The 20205-nt window shown below is 38.8% G+C and overlaps 3 protein-coding genes across 4 annotated transcripts in view; 1 reads left to right on the top strand and 2 right to left on the bottom strand.

Annotated features, from left to right (window-relative positions):
* Positions 1 to 2438: 2438 nt before the first annotated feature.
* LOC111673489 (claudin domain-containing protein 1-like) lies at positions 2439 to 8832 on the top strand. The gene is made up of 4 exons (XM_023431250.2): positions 2439 to 3222; positions 4856 to 4963; positions 5205 to 5342; positions 6529 to 8832. Exons 1-4 carry the CDS (start codon positions 2931 to 2933, stop codon positions 6747 to 6749), a joined length of 759 nt encoding a protein of 252 aa, XP_023287018.1. The 5' UTR covers positions 2439 to 2930; the 3' UTR covers positions 6750 to 8832.
* A 40-nt stretch (positions 8833 to 8872) lies between these two features.
* Positions 8873 to 13225, bottom strand: LOC111673487 (N-acyl-aromatic-L-amino acid amidohydrolase (carboxylate-forming) B-like). The gene is made up of 7 exons (XM_023431247.2): positions 12830 to 13225; positions 12243 to 12533; positions 11960 to 12155; positions 11730 to 11823; positions 11524 to 11631; positions 11297 to 11409; positions 8873 to 9118 (listed from the first exon to the last, which is right to left on the bottom strand). The coding sequence occupies exons 2-7, from the start codon at positions 12497 to 12499 to the stop codon at positions 8873 to 8875; spliced, it is 1014 nt and encodes a 337-aa protein (XP_023287015.1). The 5' UTR covers positions 12500 to 12533; positions 12830 to 13225.
* Positions 13226 to 14699: 1474 nt separating this feature from the next.
* The window catches only part of LOC111673480 (oxysterol-binding protein 1-like), a 12794-nt gene continuing 7288 nt past the window's right edge, over positions 14700 to 20205 (bottom strand). Inside the window, exons 11-17 of one of the 2 annotated variants that reach the window (XM_023431239.2) lie at positions 19357 to 19477; positions 19013 to 19116; positions 18386 to 18481; positions 17831 to 18018; positions 16790 to 17025; positions 16630 to 16668; positions 14700 to 16507 (exon numbers count right to left, since the gene is read on the bottom strand). In XM_023431239.2, the coding sequence (XP_023287007.1) occupies positions 16365 to 16507; positions 16630 to 16668; positions 16790 to 17025; positions 17831 to 18018; positions 18386 to 18481; positions 19013 to 19116; positions 19357 to 19477 (927 nt within the window). In that variant the 3' untranslated portion in view covers positions 14700 to 16364. The remainder of the gene's footprint in view (positions 16508 to 16629; positions 16669 to 16789; positions 17026 to 17830; positions 18019 to 18385; positions 18482 to 19012; positions 19117 to 19356; positions 19478 to 20205) is intronic. The other variant, XM_023431240.2, reaches the window with a different exon arrangement.

The raw sequence follows: 20205 nt of genomic DNA, 5'->3' as shown, positions 1-20205 counted from the left end.
GTAAGTCTCACCCCTAAAATAAAACCTTTGGGTATACTTTATTTGAATCATTGTATTATTTTGTAATATATTTATCAGAGAAACCACTCATAGAATCAGAATAGTATCATTAAACACAAGTGTAATAAAATGTCATTATGTTACAAGCAAATGTGTTTCCTTTTTCTCTGTAGCTTGAACCTTTGTACCAAAGGGAGTTCCCCTCTTCCTTCAATTCTTTGGACGTGGTGGCATTCAGGTAATTTTTTAACACGTAACACAAAATTTAAGAATTGTGACCTGATGTGAATTTGATATTTCATACAGTACTTTTTTTACTCCTGCAGAAATGGATCAATCATAAACGACATGAACCTTACCTTTGAAAGCACATCTGTTCCTAATAACACTCAGATTGCGAGTGTTTTGATCAATGCAGCTTCAACTGTCACTGGCTTCGACATCGAAGGCAGCTCCATCACCGTGGATGGCATATGTAAGAAATATTGAGGGCTACTTGATTTATAAAAAAAACTTCAAAAGCTGAATAATTATTTATTAAACCAATGTTTTGATTTATTTTCTCTTCACTTACAGCTTCAAGTGGAGTAAGCCACAAGATCAGTCTCGTCACTGCATCCTGCCTGGTGCTGTTGTCATGGCTACTGTCAAACCAGCAATAACTGATTTCCCTTTGAAGTGCCATTAGAACATGACTGCCATTTCTGGTATGAAAAAGGACTTCAGCTTTGCACTGATCAGACACATTAATGACTGTGGATTAGACATGTCTGTCGAACTGAACACATTTCTGTGTGGGAACGTCCGGGATCCTGGACAGAATGACACAGCCAACTCTAATTTTCTGGTCCATTGAATCATCACTGGAATTATAAGATCAACAATATAAGGACACTATCTATTAAACACTGGGATGTCAGGCAATATTTGCACTGTCTCACCATTAAGGTATAAATGTATCTGCTTCACTGAGCACTGTGCTATAGCAATATTTGTGTAATTAATATTTAACTTAGTGACAATTACTAGTGCTGTCTTATGTAAACCTTACTGTGGTCTCCAAATGCATGTAAAATTAATATTTAGGTTTATGTCTTAAATTAAATGAAGGAACACATGCAGGTCATAGTGGGCCACACACTCCAACCCTATGTAGTTTTATCAAGGGTCATGGTGTAAATGATATGTCAAAACTGTCACTTGTCTTAAATAAAAAATGTATTTATGTAATCACGCATAGCTGTATTCTGTGAAATTTCTGGCCGTTTTTACAATTTCTGTCAGAGACTTTACAATGATCAGAATATTAAATCTAGTTGAAATTTCAGTCGTCTCTCATGTGATGTTTTGCTACTTTGGGTAAAGTAAAAGTGGATCAGATTATGTTTAAAGTCAGGAACTTTAATGAAAGCAGTGTTGACGTTTACAATCAAACACAGGATAATGGCAGTAGCACAAGCACAATCCCATTGTCTATACAGCAGTATCTACATAAAGCTACCAAACATTAGCTACTAGTTCTACCAGACATAGTAAGACTGTAGCAGGAAAACCATTAACTATCACTGATCCTTTCACATTTTCTGGCAGTTTTAATGACCTGGGGGAGTTTTACAGTTTAAAATCACTCATTAGCTATTTACATATTGTGATTTAATTGTTTGTTTTGTTTAATCTTAGATTCAAAATTAAATATTTAAGTTGACTATTTTAAGACAACACAAGGAAAGAAGTATATAAAGGATATGATTCTCCACCAGAATTCCTGGCAGTGTAGAGAAGGTTTTAAAACGTTATTAATTTATAATTATTTATTCTTTTGAGGATGGATGGGAGTGGGAGACCTTGGACTCATGACGTCATTACTTCTTAAACCTGGCTACATCCCTGTCCCTGAGCATACTGAATTGAACAAAGCTGGGTTTTCTTGCTTAGGAATTTAACTTTGTATTTGTGATATTAAGAAAGTGACATTTCTTTTTCTGTGCAGTGAATACGAATATGGTGACCCTGCTGGAATTTGTCAATCTTTCAATCAGTTTTCAGGGAAAACTCTAAAAGGTTTCTCTGGTTCCAGCCTCTTAAATGTGAATATGTCTTTCTTTTCTTTGTTTTATAACCAAGTAAAGTGGATATATCTGGGTTAAGAGCTGTTGTTGGGACCAAATAAGCAATTTGCGGAAGTCATCTCATTTTTACAAAGCCAAACAATTATTCAGCAGAATATTTAATAATGACCCATTTACATCTATAACTATTTACATGAATACTTGATTTTCGCTGCTGTGTTGCTCATCTTGCACCCATTACTGTCTTGTGTTTCAATGCTCTCCCAGTGACGTGGATGCATCAGAGATAGGCTTCACAAGCCTACTAGTTGGGAAAAGGTTATTTTTATATCTGCTGATCAGCGGAACCGGAAGTGGAAAACACATGGATTAATGTGTTTACAACTGCTATCCTCCTAGGTGCACCCGGCATCATCCTGCCGTCCTAAACAGACCAGTTCAATTTGCACTTGCAGGCTGGGGCTGCCTCCGACATAACGTATGTTGAAGTACAGACCTGTTTTTAAATTCTTTTTGCTGAGGACGAGGCTGTTAGCTTATTGCGGTCTGTAGCCTATCTGTCGCAGCGTCGGGCCATCCACCATCTGTGGAAGTGGGACAAGGGAACAGATGGCGCATCCAAGCCGGGCTGCAGGGCTGCTGACGCTGTCTGTTAAGCAGTGAAGATGAGTATCAATCATTAAAATAAAAGCCTGTTCTTGGCTATCGCATCGTATCTTTAGCTGGACTTGACGATGCAGGAGTGGCTTGGATAAGAGGAGGGAAACAGGAAGCATCGCAGATTCATTACATTGATGCGCGACGACTCGACCACTGGCATCAACTTAATCCCCTTTTGACGTGCCTCTGGCCCGGTGAACAATGGTTGACAACCGCTACGCCACAGCCCTGGTCATCGCTTGTGTGCTAAGCATACTGGCCACCGTGTATCTGTCGGTGGCCATCGGGACACAGCACTGGTACCAGTACAGCAGCCCCACCGTGCGCGGGGAGGCCAACGTGTCTGAGCTGCGCTCTCTGTATGAGGAGTTCATGGATGGGGAGTTTGATGAGAAAACTTACAGCGATACCCTGTTCCGCCTCAACGGGACTGTGGGCCTCTGGTGGCGGTGTGTGCTCGTTCCCTCCAACGCTCACTGGAACAAGGAGCCAGGTAGGTTTATATAACTGACTCACCTGAGCAATGACACTGTGCAGTGTCACTGCTGGAGAGTGAGAATACCACAGTGACAGTGAAACACTAATATATGCCTTTACACTATGAAGCTCATAAGCCCCACCTTGTCTGGGGATGACAGCAGGTGTGGCTCATTCTCGAATAGGTTGCTGGGAACGAAAAAAGTTTCAACTTGTCTTCAGCCCCAGTTGTGCCTCTCATGTACTGCCATTTGAGTCACTGAGCTACACAAAGAAATACCCAGCTTTCTTTGAAAAAGCCAGAAGATCAGCAAACAACACATCCCTCTGCTCTGAAAGTACTGGATAGATTTAATCTGTGTTTTCTTGGGTTTCTCCAAAATAGTTCAGTGGAGGTGTTCAACCATCCAGATCCTAATCTTTCTCATGATTCATGCTGGATTACCAACTAGGCAAAGTGGGTAACTGCCCAATGAGGGCCTTAAAGCCACAGGTTTACTCCACATCATTTCTGTCTACATAAAATTGATTAATTGCAAATTTACTATAAATTTGCTCCACTGAGCGACTATGACAGGTCCCCCATCCTCCATCCTAAAGGGCCTGGTCTAGCAGAAGGATCCTGTGCCCTTGTTTCTTAATTGTTTTTGTTAATTTTGAGCCTATTTGTTGTACAGTTGTGTTTTATCGAAGTGCTTTAATTTTTTTTCTCTGAGTGTCAAGTACTGAACAGAGAAAATCTTAGGAAAGGAAATATTCCTTCATAAGAGTACTGTAAAGCTGCAACCATCAATTCATTTTCATTTTCATTGCTTTTCATCAATCATCATTAGGGTCTGACACTTATTTTCTTTAATAATCAATTGATTGTTCGTTGTATAGAATAGTGGGGAAATGCCTCCAGTGTTCCCAAAAGCCCAAGTTAATGTACTGAATTCAAATTGCTTCTTTTTTGTGCCCAATCGTCAAAACCACAAAACGTTGAGTTTACCATCGTAGAAAACTGGTAAACTGACAAATTTTCAAATTCAAGAAGCTGGCCCACATGAATATTTGGTATTTTATCTTAAAATGACTTTATTAAATAATTATCATAATTGATATCATTTTCTGTCAGTGGACTAATTGATGGATCAACTGATCATTTCAGCTCTAGAGTACTGGTTTGTTTCTGGGTGACTGGGGATATGTGTAATGGGTGTCAGTAGGGGCCCAACAACAATTTTTTTGCTGTGGGGCTCTCTAGTAGTCTGAACATGCTGGTGATCTGTTTCGATCGTAGATGCATGAAATATTTTTGCTATTGTACTTTTTGTTGTGTGAAAACACCTGTTCTTTTTTTTCTGAAGGTTAATGTTATGACCCACAAAAAAAAAAAAATCATGCAACTCAGCTAACAGAGTTGCCCCTTGTTTGAAATTCCTGAATAATGTACATTGTCAGTATATTTTTGTGAATTTTAAGCAATATATCCAAATATACTAGTTATTTGCAAGTTCATTTTATTCATCTGCTGGATTTAAAAGAAACCAGTTTCTCCCTGGAACATAAAAAACATTGAAAAAAAAGTTTAGTAATGGATATGCAACTCATAGTAAACTGTCTAATACATGCTCAAACAAGCTCTTTAAGTAAATAACCTCTTTCAGATGCCAAGATGGTGCTGGAGTGTCGAAGCTTCACTCTACCTCAGCAGTTCACTCCCAAGTACAAAGAGCCAGGAAACCACAACAGTGGCGAGGACATGCTGCGCACCTGTAAGTTCAGTCCCCACAAATTTACCCATATTGAAATGTTATAAGATGAATGAAGCTTGAGGCTGTAAACTTGCATCAGATTCAGCCTCTTCTCTGTTTAGGGCATTAATTATGACCAATATGTGATGTTGAATAATATATTGCCCCCAATCAGGGCACTGTCTTCTGTCTTTGCGGGTAAACGAAAGCCACAGTTATAGTGAGCGAACTGACTCATACCTTCCTGTGTCTGCATGTTTAGACCTGTGGAGGTGCCAGTTTCTGCTGCCACTGGTGTCCCTGGGCCTGGTGGTGTTGGCAGGCCTGACTGGTTTCTGTGCCTGCCTCTGCCGAAGCCTCACCCCCACCCTTGGGATAGGAGTACTTCACCTTCTGGCTGGTGAGACGTGTGCTCCCACTTACTTGTAAATTGTGATCCATAAGCGTCATCAAAGTGGAAAATTGAGCAGTTAGTAGTAGGTCTTTAAAAAGCATCAGTAAATAGTTTTCCCTGACATGAATTTCAAAACCAAGAGTTGTAATTGTGTCACTGTAGTTTGAGCTTGAACCGCAGTCCAAGTGTGTCCAAGTCTGAGTCACATGGGCTTGAGTTTGTGTCCAAGTCTCTAAGAGGAATATTAGCAACAAAAAAGCATGTTCACAATTTAACACATGTCCAAAACAGAATTGATTTAGATTTATTCTTAATAATCCATTCATACATCAACAGACAGTAAATCAAAACTAGCTATTTCCCCGAATCCACAGGATGGACACAATATGTACAGTATATATATAGTGTATATACAGCAAGTTCAAAAGTCTGAGACCGCTTTTACATTCAAGTGAATGGGAGTGAATTAAAACAGGTAACCAGTTAACTGAAATATCACATCAAAACTGGTCACTGGTTTTAATATTGTGGCTGATTGGTGGATATTCCCATAAGGTTTTTTTTGTTTTTTTTACGAGTCCATTGCCATGCATTGCCATGAATTTTTTACCAGATGATGGCGTTAGATAGAAAGTCAGAGGATCAGCATAGTTATTTGGATTCATCATCTGGGGATCATGAATGTCTTTAATAAATGTTACAGTAATCCATCTAATAGTTGCTGAGATATTTTAGTCTAGGCCAAAGAGGTGGACCAACAGACCAACATTGCAATCTTTACACTAGAAATACGATCGGGCTATATAATTTCAGATTCCACAACCAGAAAATCAAGTTTTCTGCAGAGTGCATTATGCAAATGGCTGTGGGTGATACTATGTCAATGTTGTGTTTACCACTTGTTGCACTCCCCCCCAGGTAATGCAGGTTTAATGACTTTAAAGTCAGCAATGAATGACCATCAACTTAGCTCTGTGCGCCCTAAAGCAATGCAACATTATGCCATCCCGAAAGGAGATGCGATACAACACAAACAGTGTATTTGTGTTTGACGTATCCAAAAATGTATGTATATGAAATGTCAAGTGCAGAAAATCTCTACGTAAACACCCAGTTGAAACCTGGTTAGCTAGGAAATGCTGTCACAGCTGAATAAGCCTCTCCTTACACCCCCTTATCCTTTGCCCTGCAGGTCTCTGCACTTTAGCCACAGTGTGCTGCTACCTGGCAGGGATGGACCTGCTGCACAGGGTGTCGATGCTGCCTGATAAGGTGGATGGCTCTCTGGGCTGGTCCCTCTACTTGGCCCTCATCTCCTCACCGCTCCACATGATGGCCGCTGCGTTGCTGGTGTGGGCGGCACGCAGCCACAGTCAGAACTACTACCGCATGACTGCATACCGGGTGGCATAGGCTGTGATCTCTGCCCTGTTTAAATTTATACCCCATTCTGACACCAAGATGCATTTTATAATGATCTCAGAGGAGCGGGATGTGGGTTAATCTGTGCGCTTTGCCCTCTGATGGATTAAAGTGCATGTACTCTTTAGTAGTGACCCTATCTGCTGCATTAAAAGATTTGATTTTTATCTCTCTTTGGAATTGGTTTGAAAAAATGTTAACCAGAAAGATGTGTATAGTACAGCATATGTTTAGTTCAGAATAATTTAACACCAAGCTGAAAAGCATTAGCTGTGTCTCAGTTTCATACTACACATTAATTAAATCCAAAATGTAACGATTCATGTCAGAAAAATGGCTAAACTAAAGGATAAATGTTGTTTATTTTCATAGTTTTGACCATCCTTCCTAAAGTTTATATTATGCATACAATGACTGTACGCACAAAGTTAATTGCAGACATGTAAGGATTCAACATCATCACTTAAAAACAAGTTTGACAGGGCAAGAAAAACGGCCAGTTAATATAATCCGAGACATCAACACATCCCCAGGTTAGACAAACCGATTTGGATGAGAAACTGAAGGCAACCAATGAGTATCGTTTAATGTTATTATCATTATTATTATTATTATTAATATTATTTTCATCACCATTACAAGTTCAAACTAGTTCAACTCAAACAAGTTCAAGTTCAACATTTAAAGGCCTCTTTCAGTTTCACCTCCGAAACGTTCATTTCTTGCCCTGTCACATTTAATCACAGGGATGTTGTTGTGTTCTTATTATTCCCTGTACAATATTATCTTAGTGGAGGTATGTGGTATTGAATTGGGACACAGCAGGTGCTTCACTGACACACCCACAATGCCAGCTGGGGTGCGGCGACATTTCCCCTTTGTCGCACGTACAAATACCTGCACAAACGTACAAGTGCACTGGACCCGCCCTGAGTATGTCTCTGCAGCGCTACATGAAAACAAAAAAGATATCTATTTTGACAGATTTGCTGTTACACAATCAGCCTTTTTCTTCAACTGCTTAAAAACATAGTCTGTGACTGTGAGCATCAATCAGGAGTACAATCAGAGAGACTGTGACTATTACTGTATTTATCTTTCTATTATTACTGAAGAATGACCTTTGACATCCTCCCTTTTTTTTTTATCTCAGTGACATTTATTTATTTATTTATGACAATTATGAAGGTCGAACTGTGTTAATTTATTTTGTTTGCAATTTTCAAGTACATTTTTTATGTTTTGACTAATTTTGTAGGCTTTTGTAGAAAATATGAAGAAGTAATGTATTCATCATAGTAGTACTTCTTCACCATTTTGTGTTTTGTTTTGTTGACCTCGTATGCTCATATAAATTGGTTTCCACATGCTTTTTGTGAATTTAGCTGATTTTATTGTTATTTATTTGATTTATACGTGTTCCTTGATTTTTTTATTAATCCCTTTTTGCTATCATCACTATGGAAGAAACACACAAATTAACTAAATCAACAAAATTTAAGGGGAAATAGGTTTTCCCTGTTAAGCATTATGAATGTACTTTAAAGGCCATATTATGATAAGCTACAGTGTTCCTTTGCACTTCAATTATTTTTTGAACATATCCTGAATATTGCTGTAGTACTTGCTAGTGAATTTCTATTTTTTGACTATGTAAATGTCCAAATAATCAAATACATTTTGAAAAAACACCATTATTACCCTTTAAACCATGCTATATGTCTCCATAAGTATATAGAGTAACAGAACTCACAAGGTTTCATGAAATATATGATGCATTGTGTGTGGTCTGATATTGGTCTTATAAATCAGATTGTATTTGACATATTCAACCTTTAAATACAAGAAACTGCTCTTTCCCTGAATCCACAGTAGCATAAATATAACAGCTGTATGACTGTGCTTTTGTGAATCTACAGTGAATGTGTTGTTCATTCTCCAGTTGTGGGCTGACACGGTCAATAATTGTACAGTTAAATATTGTGTGTGAGTGTATGCAAGCGTACACATGCAAATGGTGCGTGGTCCAAGCAACTGCTGTCATTTCAATAAAAGCTTTTTTTGTTTAAATTTATTTCATAGTCACATCAGTATCATGTTTTAAAAGCCCATCCTCACTCCTCTTCTTCTGATGCAAATCCCTGTTCGTTAGCTTGTTGCTCCTGCTCTGTCTGCACCCGGATTGCAGGAATCATCACATGCCTCTTTCTCGCCAGGGAGAGAGCGATGCCCTTCTCGTAATATGCACATTCATTGACAAAGAAAGGATAAAGTGGTTCATTGCCTTTATACCTCAGTGTTTCACCTGAGAAAGTCTGGAACAGCGCATCCTCAGGGTGGAGCAGGCAGAAGTCTCGGTCCTGGAATGTAAGGCAGACAATCAGGTTGATTGCTAACAAGCAACACCTGTTGGCTTTAAAAAAAATCTGAATCAATCTCCCAATTTCACATGTGAGGTTTTAAAGCAGCTGGGCAGCTAGCAATAGTTCCCAAGATTATATATACTGTAATTGAAGGAGCAATGGTCACGAAACCTGTTAAAAGAGCAGTCTTAAAAGGACTTCAGTTCAACATTTTGGGAGATATGCTTATTCACTTTCTTGCCTGAGACTTAGAAACCTACCAGCACCTCTAAAATTCGCAAATTAACACACAGTGGGTTTTATGGTTTCATCGCTGGTGTTTTCATTCACAAATGCTCTTTGATGCTTAATAAAAAAGTCTATGACCAAAACGTGTTGACAGTGTGCATGAATTCAGTTTGTTTAATGTGGTTGTAAACTAAAATAACATCGATTTGACTTCAAATATTGCCAATTTTGTAATGGTCTGCATGTTTTCACTGTAGCTGCACCCTTGGCTTTTGAGTAAGAGAACAATAATTTATTTAGTACTTTGACTTTATGAATCAATTGTATCTCAAAGAAAAGCTTACATCTGTTATATTTACATTCTAAACTGACCAGTCTGATTTATTCACAATGAACATTATCAGGATTGCTGATGTAATTTAGTATTACTCCAAACCAGCCATTTTAAATCCATGTTAGTACTAGCGGTGACATCCTCCATGGTTGTGTGTACTGATTAAAAATAATGATAGGAGACAAACTGTGGTGACGCTGCCTTCTGACTGACAGGTTGCTGCCAAACACAACAAACAGAGCCTTAAAAATCATGACAGATTTCCTCAGCACCTGTGAGTCAGAACCTGCATTGTAAAAATCACAATGCTAACTATTAATAAGGAACATCCTTGTCACGCCAGTGTCCACAAAATGACATAGTATCATTATTAGTCACTATTATCAGGTACTTTAAATTCAATCCACCTGTTTCTAGTCCTGTTTATCTACTGATTTTCAAAATTAACGTTGCACCTTGAACATTTGAACTGTGGACAACAGAGAAACACTTCTTTTTTTTTCTTTTTCTTTTTTTTTGAGTCCACAATATCCAAACACACATGAACATGAATATCCACGTTGCCGCCTGTCAAGTGATAGTATCGACCATACGACCAGATTTCAGAGGAGTTTCTTTCCTCAGGCTGAGACTACTGAATTCATCCTCCACACCCCACTATGAAAGTATTTTTATTTTTATTACTTATTTATTCATTCATTATATAACTTTTATTTTTTGTGAGTTGCAAATGATGCATAATGATCATTAAATTTAATCTTGATTAATTTCTTAATAATGTTCAAGGAAGTTTCCTTGAAAGAACTATTAACTAATTTGGCACCAATTATTGAGAAAATGGACCATTAGAAACATTAGAGACTCCACATATATGATGAACTGTATGCTTTCCTGTATATAAATGTCACATTTTTGCTTTTTAAACAGACCTGCTGTGCACTGACTAAAAGTCTCTCTAGTTTCCACAAGGAGTTAATTGGTATGAATGAATTGTAAGTGTACCAATTTTTTTACTTCATTTACACTTTATTCTGTTTTCTCTGTAATTAATATCAAATTTCATACTGAATGACCCAACCCATGAAATTATTCAGGCCTCACAGACCTGCAAGATAGATTTGATAAATCGTTGTTGAAAATAATTTCCCTCGTCTAATGTGGTCAAGAAATTTTCTGGATGCCGTCAACTCACAACCTAAACCGCCAGCATAACAGTAGATTTGTCATGGTATGAATACCATGTTGTGTACGTCATGATTGCTCTTTAGTGTAAAGCCATTTTACAGGAAGAGGCCCACCCTGTGTTGTGACTAATCCTGGGTATAGTTCGAAAGTTTTGTGAACAGCAGGTGAGGTCAGATACCAGACACAGTTCATCCTGACATTATATTTAGTACCTTTGAACAAAGGTTGATTATTTTTCTTTACACAAAAGGTCCTGTTTCTTTTGTGGTGTCCAGTACTTTAATGTTAAGCAGTTTATTTTCATTTTGTTTGTTATTTTAGCCTCTGTCTGGATGGTTCAAACTTACATAACTGGGCTCAATTGCATTCAAAGGCAAAGCACAAAACTTAATTAAATACTGAAGCTACACATATATTTCAGACTGTACCTGGAGTTGAGGATGAATGGCTGCCGTGATGTTGCGAGTCTCGCTGTCTCTTGGGTAGTCAATGTGTTTAACCATGGTGAACACATCCACAAATCCTCCTTCAAAAATAGTACCTGAAAATAAAAGCATAACTGACTAAAAGAGGGTCTAAACAAGTTCAACAAGTTTGCAAAACTGGTGACATTTTGGTATTGGGTGTCAAAGCAAAAAATGCTGTTTAATTGTACCTGAGTTGAAGAAATGGACCCAATCGAGCACATGCTGCACACCAACTTTCATCGCCGTATAGATGTTTGACCTCACCACACCGTGGGGCTGAGGGCCGATCTCCATGGCTGGAGAAAATGGATTTTAGATGGCAAATATCACAAATTATCCAGACTTTCTATCTTTTGAATAAGCAGTTAGTTTGTAAAAACAATGAGAATCTTACCAAAGCCATGTTTTCCCACTGAATCAAGGGAATATGATTCTTTACTGGAGACATCGAAATGGATGTACCTCATTGGTATATCTGGCATCTGCCTCTGAAGAAGACATGTCAGACTTGAAGTTAGGTTTCTGGCATAATCACTTTTAATGTACTTCTAAATGTACCCGACTCTGGAAAGTTTCTCAGATATGCAGAGGGAATCGATTTGACTTCTGTGTGAAATAACTTGCCTGAAGGTGTCTGAATATGTGCAGGCAGATCCAGTCACAGTCAGAGTACGCAATGAGGCACAGGCCCATGTTGGCAGTGGTGTTATGGAGGTCGCAAACAAGATCCACCGCCTTAGGACTGCCTTTGGGACCCAGCATCGCATTCAGTTCTCGAGACCTGATTATCTCGTAGGGGTCCGAGTCTGACGTGGAACCACTGTGAGACAAGACGTACAAAATGACAACACATCATCATCAGAACTGTTACCATGAGCATCAACATCACCTCTTAATGCCGCCTTACTTGAGGGTGGCGTGGGTGAAGCAGCGGTTCAGGTCGGTGTCGATGTATCTGCGGCATTGCTGCATGGCCCGTGGGTTCGACAGCACCATCTGCACCGACAGAGGCTCCTCTTCCTCCTCCTCTTTTTTCCTCACTTTCTTCTCCGCCTTCAGCAGCTCTCTCACCAAGTACACCCCAGACAACTCGTTGCCATGGGTACCACCGCACACAGCGACCCGGGACAACCTCGGTAAACACACCACCTCGTCTACTTCCATCAGACTGAGAGCAGGAAGAGATACGGGGGAAAGGCTGCAAGAAATTGAAAACGTTTGCAACTGCTCTATGTGGTGTTTCAGTCCTCATGCATTATACAGTATTATGCATCCAGTTTTGAGCAGATCACATGCAAAGATGGAGTTGAATTTTCTCTGTTAATACACTATTTGTATCAGTGTGTATGACGGTCAAATGATGCCAAACTACAAATTTGATTCCCTCTTGTTTGGCTCAGTGGGAGGTATCAATTACACCCGTGCTGATGTCACTGGGTACATGGTAGACAACACTGCAACATTAAGCAGAGATATTGATTTGTGAAACCTTACCTCGCTTTTCTGTCTTGCTGAACTGTAAAGGAGCAGTTCCGGCTTTAAACCCTATAAATTTATCGTAGTCTAAAGCAGCACTTAAATTAAAGTCTATTTAAAGTCTCTTAACTGAGGAGGAAAGCCTGAGTTAAAACAGGGTGAACTGTCAGCTCCACATTCACAAATAAGAGATGAAATGAATGACGAGGCATCGTCCTGTACATCTTACCCAATATACCCTGGCCGTTACCTTTCTCTTCCCTCTCCCCCTGCCGTTTACCCTCTTCCACCCTCTCCCAGGCTTTCATGCAGTTTTACTGATTCAGCATTCCCATCCCCTCTGTACAGGCTGTCGCTGCCTGTTATGCAAACTCTCACCGTCCCTCTACCACCTCTTGTCCACTGCACTGTACTATACTGTATCGTAGGCAGGGTGTGTCCTGAGTGTGATGTGGTGCATCGATTGCTTCCTTTGGTACCAACAGCTGTGAGGTCAACCCGAACCCTAAGCCCCTCCCCAACTTTCCCCAACTCCCTGTTTCTCTCTGCCCCATGTATAGGATGGTAGGTTCCAGTCTGCCTTTCAGAAAATTGGCTAAAAATAAATCTGCTGGCATGACACAGCAGGAGAGGCGCCTGCGATGTGCACAGTGGAAGAAACAGCTCTTCTCTCAGGGAAAATAACGTGCACTAGCTGGTGATATAAAGAGAACACAGACTTGAAGTTTGAATGCTCCAGTGAAAATATCTGGTTACAGTTCGTCTTAAAACCTAATTTTACAGAATTTTTTTTCTTTTTTTCACTGTGAGATGGCCTTTTACACAGTTTAAATCTTGTATTGTGTTGTTTTTCCTTTAGTATATAATAGAAAATCCTACTATGTAATTGTTTTCTGCTTTTTACAGTAGCCTTACCAACACTGGATTTTAAAAGGTCCATATCTGTATCAAATTGTTAGCAAATATTATTTTTCCGTCTTTAAAACATACAAATATTTCCATTAAGGAGACCTTTAATTAGTTTAAGGACTTTACAGTTGAGAGTTTGCAGCCATGCTAGCAGCGTTGTGACTCTATACTTATACACAGTGGTGCTTTCAGCAAAATGCTAATACCAGCATGCTAACATGCTGATGTTTTGAGGATATAATATTTCCTGGGTACACTATTATAGCTTAGTGTGTTAATAAATTAATTGACTACAACTAATTAGTAGTAAATATGAAGTAGTGTTGAGGCTGATGGGGGTAAGTTTTGTAAGTATTTGGTGATTAATCAAAGTATTGGAGAAATGAAAGTTTTGACTTCTTGATGTGGCTACATGAAAAATGAGCAGATCACAATACATCCTCACTAATGAGAATAAACTCTAGAGCCCTCTAAAGGACAAACTGTGCAACAGCAACACTTTTGAAAGGACTGCAAACATATCTTTGGAATTTCTGTGCTTGTTGAACAATTATATACACCAGTACTAATACATCTGGGATAAGCTGATATTGATCAATATACTGGCCCAGCTCCAGATTTATTGCTGTAGTTCTTTTTACCTCATGCAGTTTTATTGTATCTCAACATTGGCTTTTATTTTACCAACTTCCTAAATCACTTCTTGGTAGAAAAATGCCCTGTAGATAAACCGTTTTTGTATAAATTCGTAGTTTTTGGAATTATACAATTACAACTGTACATATATACTGTATATATAATTATATAAAAAATAAAAGCCAACTGGAACACAAACTGATGGGAACATGTTTTCATTGGTTTCTAATGTCATCCCAGGTGGAGGCTTAAAACAGATATTCCCGAAGAACTGGTTCAGCAAACTTCCAATTGTGTCACCTTATTCATGACAAAAGAAACTGAAGAACAGTATGAAAAGGTATTTGTTTGACATCACAGCATTTGTTTATTACAGATTGTTTTTCTTTGTTAATACAAAATACTGAACAATGTCATGTCTCCCCTCTTGGTCAAGTATGGAAACTCCCTTTTTTTTGAAAATGAAGACAGTCTTCTTCCCATAATGTGAGAGGAACCCAAAATACAAGAAAAAAAACTACTTTACAGTTATCAATACTATAATATGAATTTCTATACATTTATAAAATCATAGTTATTTGCAATGCTTTTAAATTCTTTGTTTCTTTATTCTTCATTTTTAAGTACACTTACAAACAAAATTATGAAATGCACACACACATTATATCCCATGTTTTTGGTGTCAAAATGTACTTGCATATGTATGAACTTTTCAGCAGATACATGAAGGTGTGATATTATTTTATCATTTACTTTTCATTGTTTTCTTTGCTCATTTGTCTGTTACTGTCAAAAAAAAAAAAATCACACCAAGTATCCCATACATTTTAATTAATTTTTACTGCCATGTAACTTAGTTACCATTCACTTTAATTGCAAAATGGCTAAATATTATCCCAATGCTGTGAAAAAGGGTAAATTCATTAATTGTTATTGAATAAAACTGAACTAATGTGAGATATCCTCAGCACTGGAACAAACTTTTTTGCCATTTTGCAGCTTTGTTTCCTTTCCCAAGTGTTTCTTCAAAGTTTGTACATGAAACCAGCAATAAACATCAGTGTCATATCCACTGAGGTGTGATGTAAATACAAGTGAGAGCAGGTTGCTCGTTTCTAAGGCGAAGAGAAAGTGTGTTGAGGCCTTGTACCCACATCACAATTTTCACGATAATAATTTCCATCAGGCCTTGGTAATGAAAAAAAATCCCTTCTAACTATAAAACATGACAGTGTAGAGGGTCAACTGGTATTCTGGACAATCATTTTTTTTTTTTTTTACTGCACAATGGCAGTGTTGTAAAGTGATGAAAGAGCAGATATGCAGTCATACACACAAGCACACTGGAACCTTCACTTCATTACATTAAGACACTAAATCAGAGAGATAAACAAGAAATCGTTGCTAACATCTTGAAGGCCACCAGTCGACATTTTAATGAAATTATTTTAATCATATTTATATATAAATCTATATATTAACCACGTCTTAACCCCTTTTTTTTTTTTTAGAGTTGTTACCAAAGCACACAATGCTGTGGATGACGATAGGAACACTACATTATCTCACAGGGTGTTATCAGCACAAAACCTCTTCTGCTCCTGATCTGAGAGACTGAACAGACTTGAGCAGAGAGACTAAAAGTACGATCTACTATAGATTTGGAAGCACTGCCCATTTCATTTCCTCCCCCTTATGCTCAGCCAGACCCGAGTCAAAGCAGCACAGAATTTTCATTCCAGTCCTCTCGGATGTGTGACAGCAACGAAGGGGTAGATGCTAAGACTCAAGGAGACAGGAACCAAAATGGGGATGAGGGAAGCCAGAGGGATAACCCTGCTCCCTCTGGATCAGACAGCAGTGACCGTCCTGGAGATCTCTTAGAACAGAGAGCCACTGGAGGGAAGCAGCTGTCCAAGTAGGGGACAAGCAGGCCTTTGTGGTAGCTGTCCACCAGGCAGCTTTGATGGATCAGTCTCTTCAGGGCACTTTGCAGGCAACACCGAGGTCAAAATATGTCTGGGCAACCCTCCCAGCTGCCACGGTCCTTAGCTTCCCAGTAGCCTCCCTTATAGATATGGATTTGCTCACCTGTGATCCGGTCCTCACAGCGCTCAAACCAAAGTGCCTGGTAGTTGTCATGAGGTGCACCTGAAAGATAAAAACAGTGTTACCAAAAAAAGCTAGTAGAAAGTAAACAATCTTGATAGATGATTAGGACAATTAAAGCATGAGGAGGTGACAGTAAAAGAGACTAAAAGAGGAATACTTGCTTTTTAAGGAGGGATCAGTAAGAGAGTCCTCATCGACAGCTTTTGGAAGAGAAAGGGGGATCACAGAGATTCTTTTTTTATCTCTAAATTCCAAGATTTTCCCCAAACAAGGTAGAGAGGAATACAGAAGCAGTAACGCATTAACACAGACTTGACTCACCTTCTTCTGATTGGCTGGAGGTGCGTTGGCTGGCGGCCTCCCTCTCTCTTTCCCGCCGGGCGCTGCGCTGCTTCTCCTCCAGCCGCTGCTTCTCAGCGTTGGCCTCTTCCCAGCGGCCGTCCTCCATCAGACGCTGGTCAGGCCGGCGTCGGCTGTCGGTTGGTGCCACGCCCTCCTCCAGCTCATTTAAGCTCAGAGCCAAGGCAGTGAAGTAGTACATGGTCTCTGCTCCGTCACTGTGGACAAAGATAAAGAACAGCAGGGCATAAAGTCAAAACATGAGTGGGATTACAACATTTAAAAATATATTACAAAACATGTAACACTCTGCTCTGTATTTGGTGATGCTAATGTCTTCATTTTCTGCCTCAAAAAAGTTGATTGAGTGGTTACTTGTAGGTGACCCGACCTTTAATCAACATGCAAGTCTGTTATTATTTATTACAGATAGAAAAATAATCAGAACACTACAAAAGAAGATTTTTGACTTTCAAATCTTGCTTTCAAGTCATTGTTCGTTGCCTCGCTTATGTCATAAAATACTGTTTTACTGTCTTTTACAATAAAACAAGCAACTTTTTAATCACTAATTATTTTCAATTTTAGGTAAAGCCCTTTGAGCTAAATCTTGTTAATTAAATATCTAAGAATAAAGTTTATTGTTATCATTATGAAAAAAAATAATGATACATTTTTTTCTAGGAACACAAATTTAACAAACAAACTAGAGAATAGGTCAAGTGTGACTGTGGAAACACTCATTACTGAAGTATACATGGTAGGCATGGGCAGCCACAGAGGTAATTAAACTGAGCGTGCTGTAAGACTGATTATCATCTTTTATCACTTTTAATTACAGGGTTTCTCTCAGTGTTTTATTATGGAAGCAGGTCACTTCAAGACCACCTCCCTGAAATCATCAATTATGAAAAAAATTAATAAATGAAAAATAAAAAAAGGGACTGAGTTTGTGGTTGTTGTTTATAAACTTGTATGTGACTCATGTTTAAACACACTCTGCCACGCAGTAATAGCACTTACGGTAAAGGGTTCCTCCTCCAGACCTCTCTGGCTTTGAGTGTTTGGTAAACCGTCTTCTGTTTGCCCTCGGTTCCGTTCTCTCCACCTCGACTGCTCTGCATCACTCTGGAGAACTCCATCTTCTCATCCCACGTCCCCGACAACACGTAGTGGGCCTTGCCGTCTTTGTCCATCACCACACCTGTCACCTGAAAATGGGAGACAGAGAAGGTTAACAGAGGAGTTCTTGACTGTAATTTGGTTAAACCTAACAGAGGGTGTTATCCCACAAGAGAATAAAAACACAAGAATACAGTTGGAGACATTAAAAGTCGAGGTACTACACATGCAGCACATAAAACAGCGAAAGGTTGATGTGATAAAAGCAAAGAAAAACAGCAACAACCAGAATAGGGACAAAACAAGGCTGCGCAGGGAACCAAGAGGCAGTTTCTGGTGTATTACAATGAAGAGAGTTTATTGCATTTGGCATAAATGAAAACTCGAACCTGTTGCACTGAATTTAGGGAACAAGTGGAATTGAATCAGTCATAGGATTTTCGGCATTATTCTCACCTTCCTGGCCACATCTCTGGAGAAGTAGCTGTAAGGAGCAAACTTCAGATGGCAGCGGTCTCCGGTGGTGTGGTTCACTACGTCTATTTCTCCAGACTGGAAGGGAAACAGAAAGTAAGTTTGAGGGAAATCACTGTGGGAATATCATTTTCAATCGAATAAAAGTTTAAACTTCTGATTAGGGTTGAGTAATATAATGATAATATAATGTGGCTCAGTGCTGATAGCATTGTGAAGAGTTTTTGATGGTTTTCATTTATAAATATATATATATATATATATATATATATATACAGTTGCAAGAAGAAGTAAGTGGAATCACCTCAATTCAAGTATAAATTTGGCCTAAATTGGCTTCATTGTATTGCTGCATTGCAGAATATTGTCTTAAGTGATTAAAGCACTAACCATGTAATTGCCACATCCAGGTTCGAGTCCAGCTCACACACTTTGTTACCTGTCATTTCCCATTTCTGTCTCCCCTCATTTCCTGTCTCCTCACTATTACTGACTTTCTTGAAAATGAGCTAAAAATCAGTACATTGCTACTAGTCAGCTAAGTGTCCTAGTACTGACTCAAAGTCTTGTTTTAACAGTGCGATCTTGCTTTAACTCTTTCAATCTCACCTGATCAATCCAAAGTTTCCCCACAATGATGTTGTGCACTGTGGTGGTAACTTTCTTCCATGTGTAGTGATTGTTGCCCTTTTCAAAGATTGCGTGAATTGTGCCTGTACAGAAATGCAGACAAGGAAGCAAGTCAACGTCATCTCCAAGATAAAAAACATTGTTCAATGCTTTCATTAGGCCAAGGTGTGACTGATACATTCCTCAAGTTTTTCTCAGTGATCCATGAATGCTTTTTACCTCTTTCAAAAAATAACTGCAATGTTCATATCACACCCTCAATCTACGTCATCACCAAGATCTAAAGGCATGCTTAATATGTTTTGAACTGAATGGTCTCTTACCTAAAGGCATAATGGAGAGATATTTTCCCCTGAACTTGCTAGCAACAGTGATTTCCTGCCTCAGGGTCCAGCCGCGATCAGAAATCACATGATGTGCTGCTGCAGGGGGATGGTGACTCACCTGTGAGAGGTAGGTAGATAGGTAGATAGGTAGGTAGGTAGGTAGATAGATAGATACTTTACTTATCCCCTAGGGGAAATTCATAGGTAGTGCATTCAATTTCATTGCAGGTTTGATTACTCCCTTATAGTTATGACTCACATTTAATATTATACAGACACACTGACAGACCTGTGAAGTTTGTAAAAACCCTGATTTTAGCAGGGCATGAAAATCCCCGCTGTAAATATCAAATCCAACTAGAAAATTCCAGGGAAATTTTGAGTGCCACGGGGGCTACTGCCGGGATGAGTACATGATTTATTTCCAGTGTTCAAAAGTCACCCTGATCATATTCTGGTTTTGAGAAATGTCTTGATATAAAAGACTCTGATATAAAACAATGTCACATCCCTCCACCATGTATTATGTGGGAAATATCTCATATTCTGTGTTGTTTTTTTTAATAAAACAAGAGGCAACATGTCTTCAAACTGGTATTTAAAGGGTTAAAATCCTGAAAACTAATAAACATTTGATAGGTTTGAGCAGAAATGAAGTGGTTTAAGAGATGTATGCAAAAAAAAGCAGAAAAAAATATTGATGATATGATGATTTTATAGCATTTTCTTTGTGTGTCCTTTTATGGACGCGAGGAACATTTTTTTTACAAAATGTGTTACCAGTGTATAATAGACCTGTAACAGTAACTGACATTAGATTTTAAAAATATGTCAAAAAAGACACTT

Source organism: Seriola lalandi, unplaced genomic scaffold (genome assembly GCF_002814215.2).
Source record: "Seriola lalandi dorsalis isolate HSWRI2012SDOR001 ecotype SW California unplaced genomic scaffold, Sedor1 jcf7180002054919, whole genome shotgun sequence".
Classification (NCBI taxonomy): domain Eukaryota; kingdom Metazoa; phylum Chordata; class Actinopteri; order Carangiformes; family Carangidae; genus Seriola; species Seriola lalandi.
Note: the sequence above shows the minus strand (reverse complement) of the source record. Positions and strands in the feature narration are given on the sequence as shown.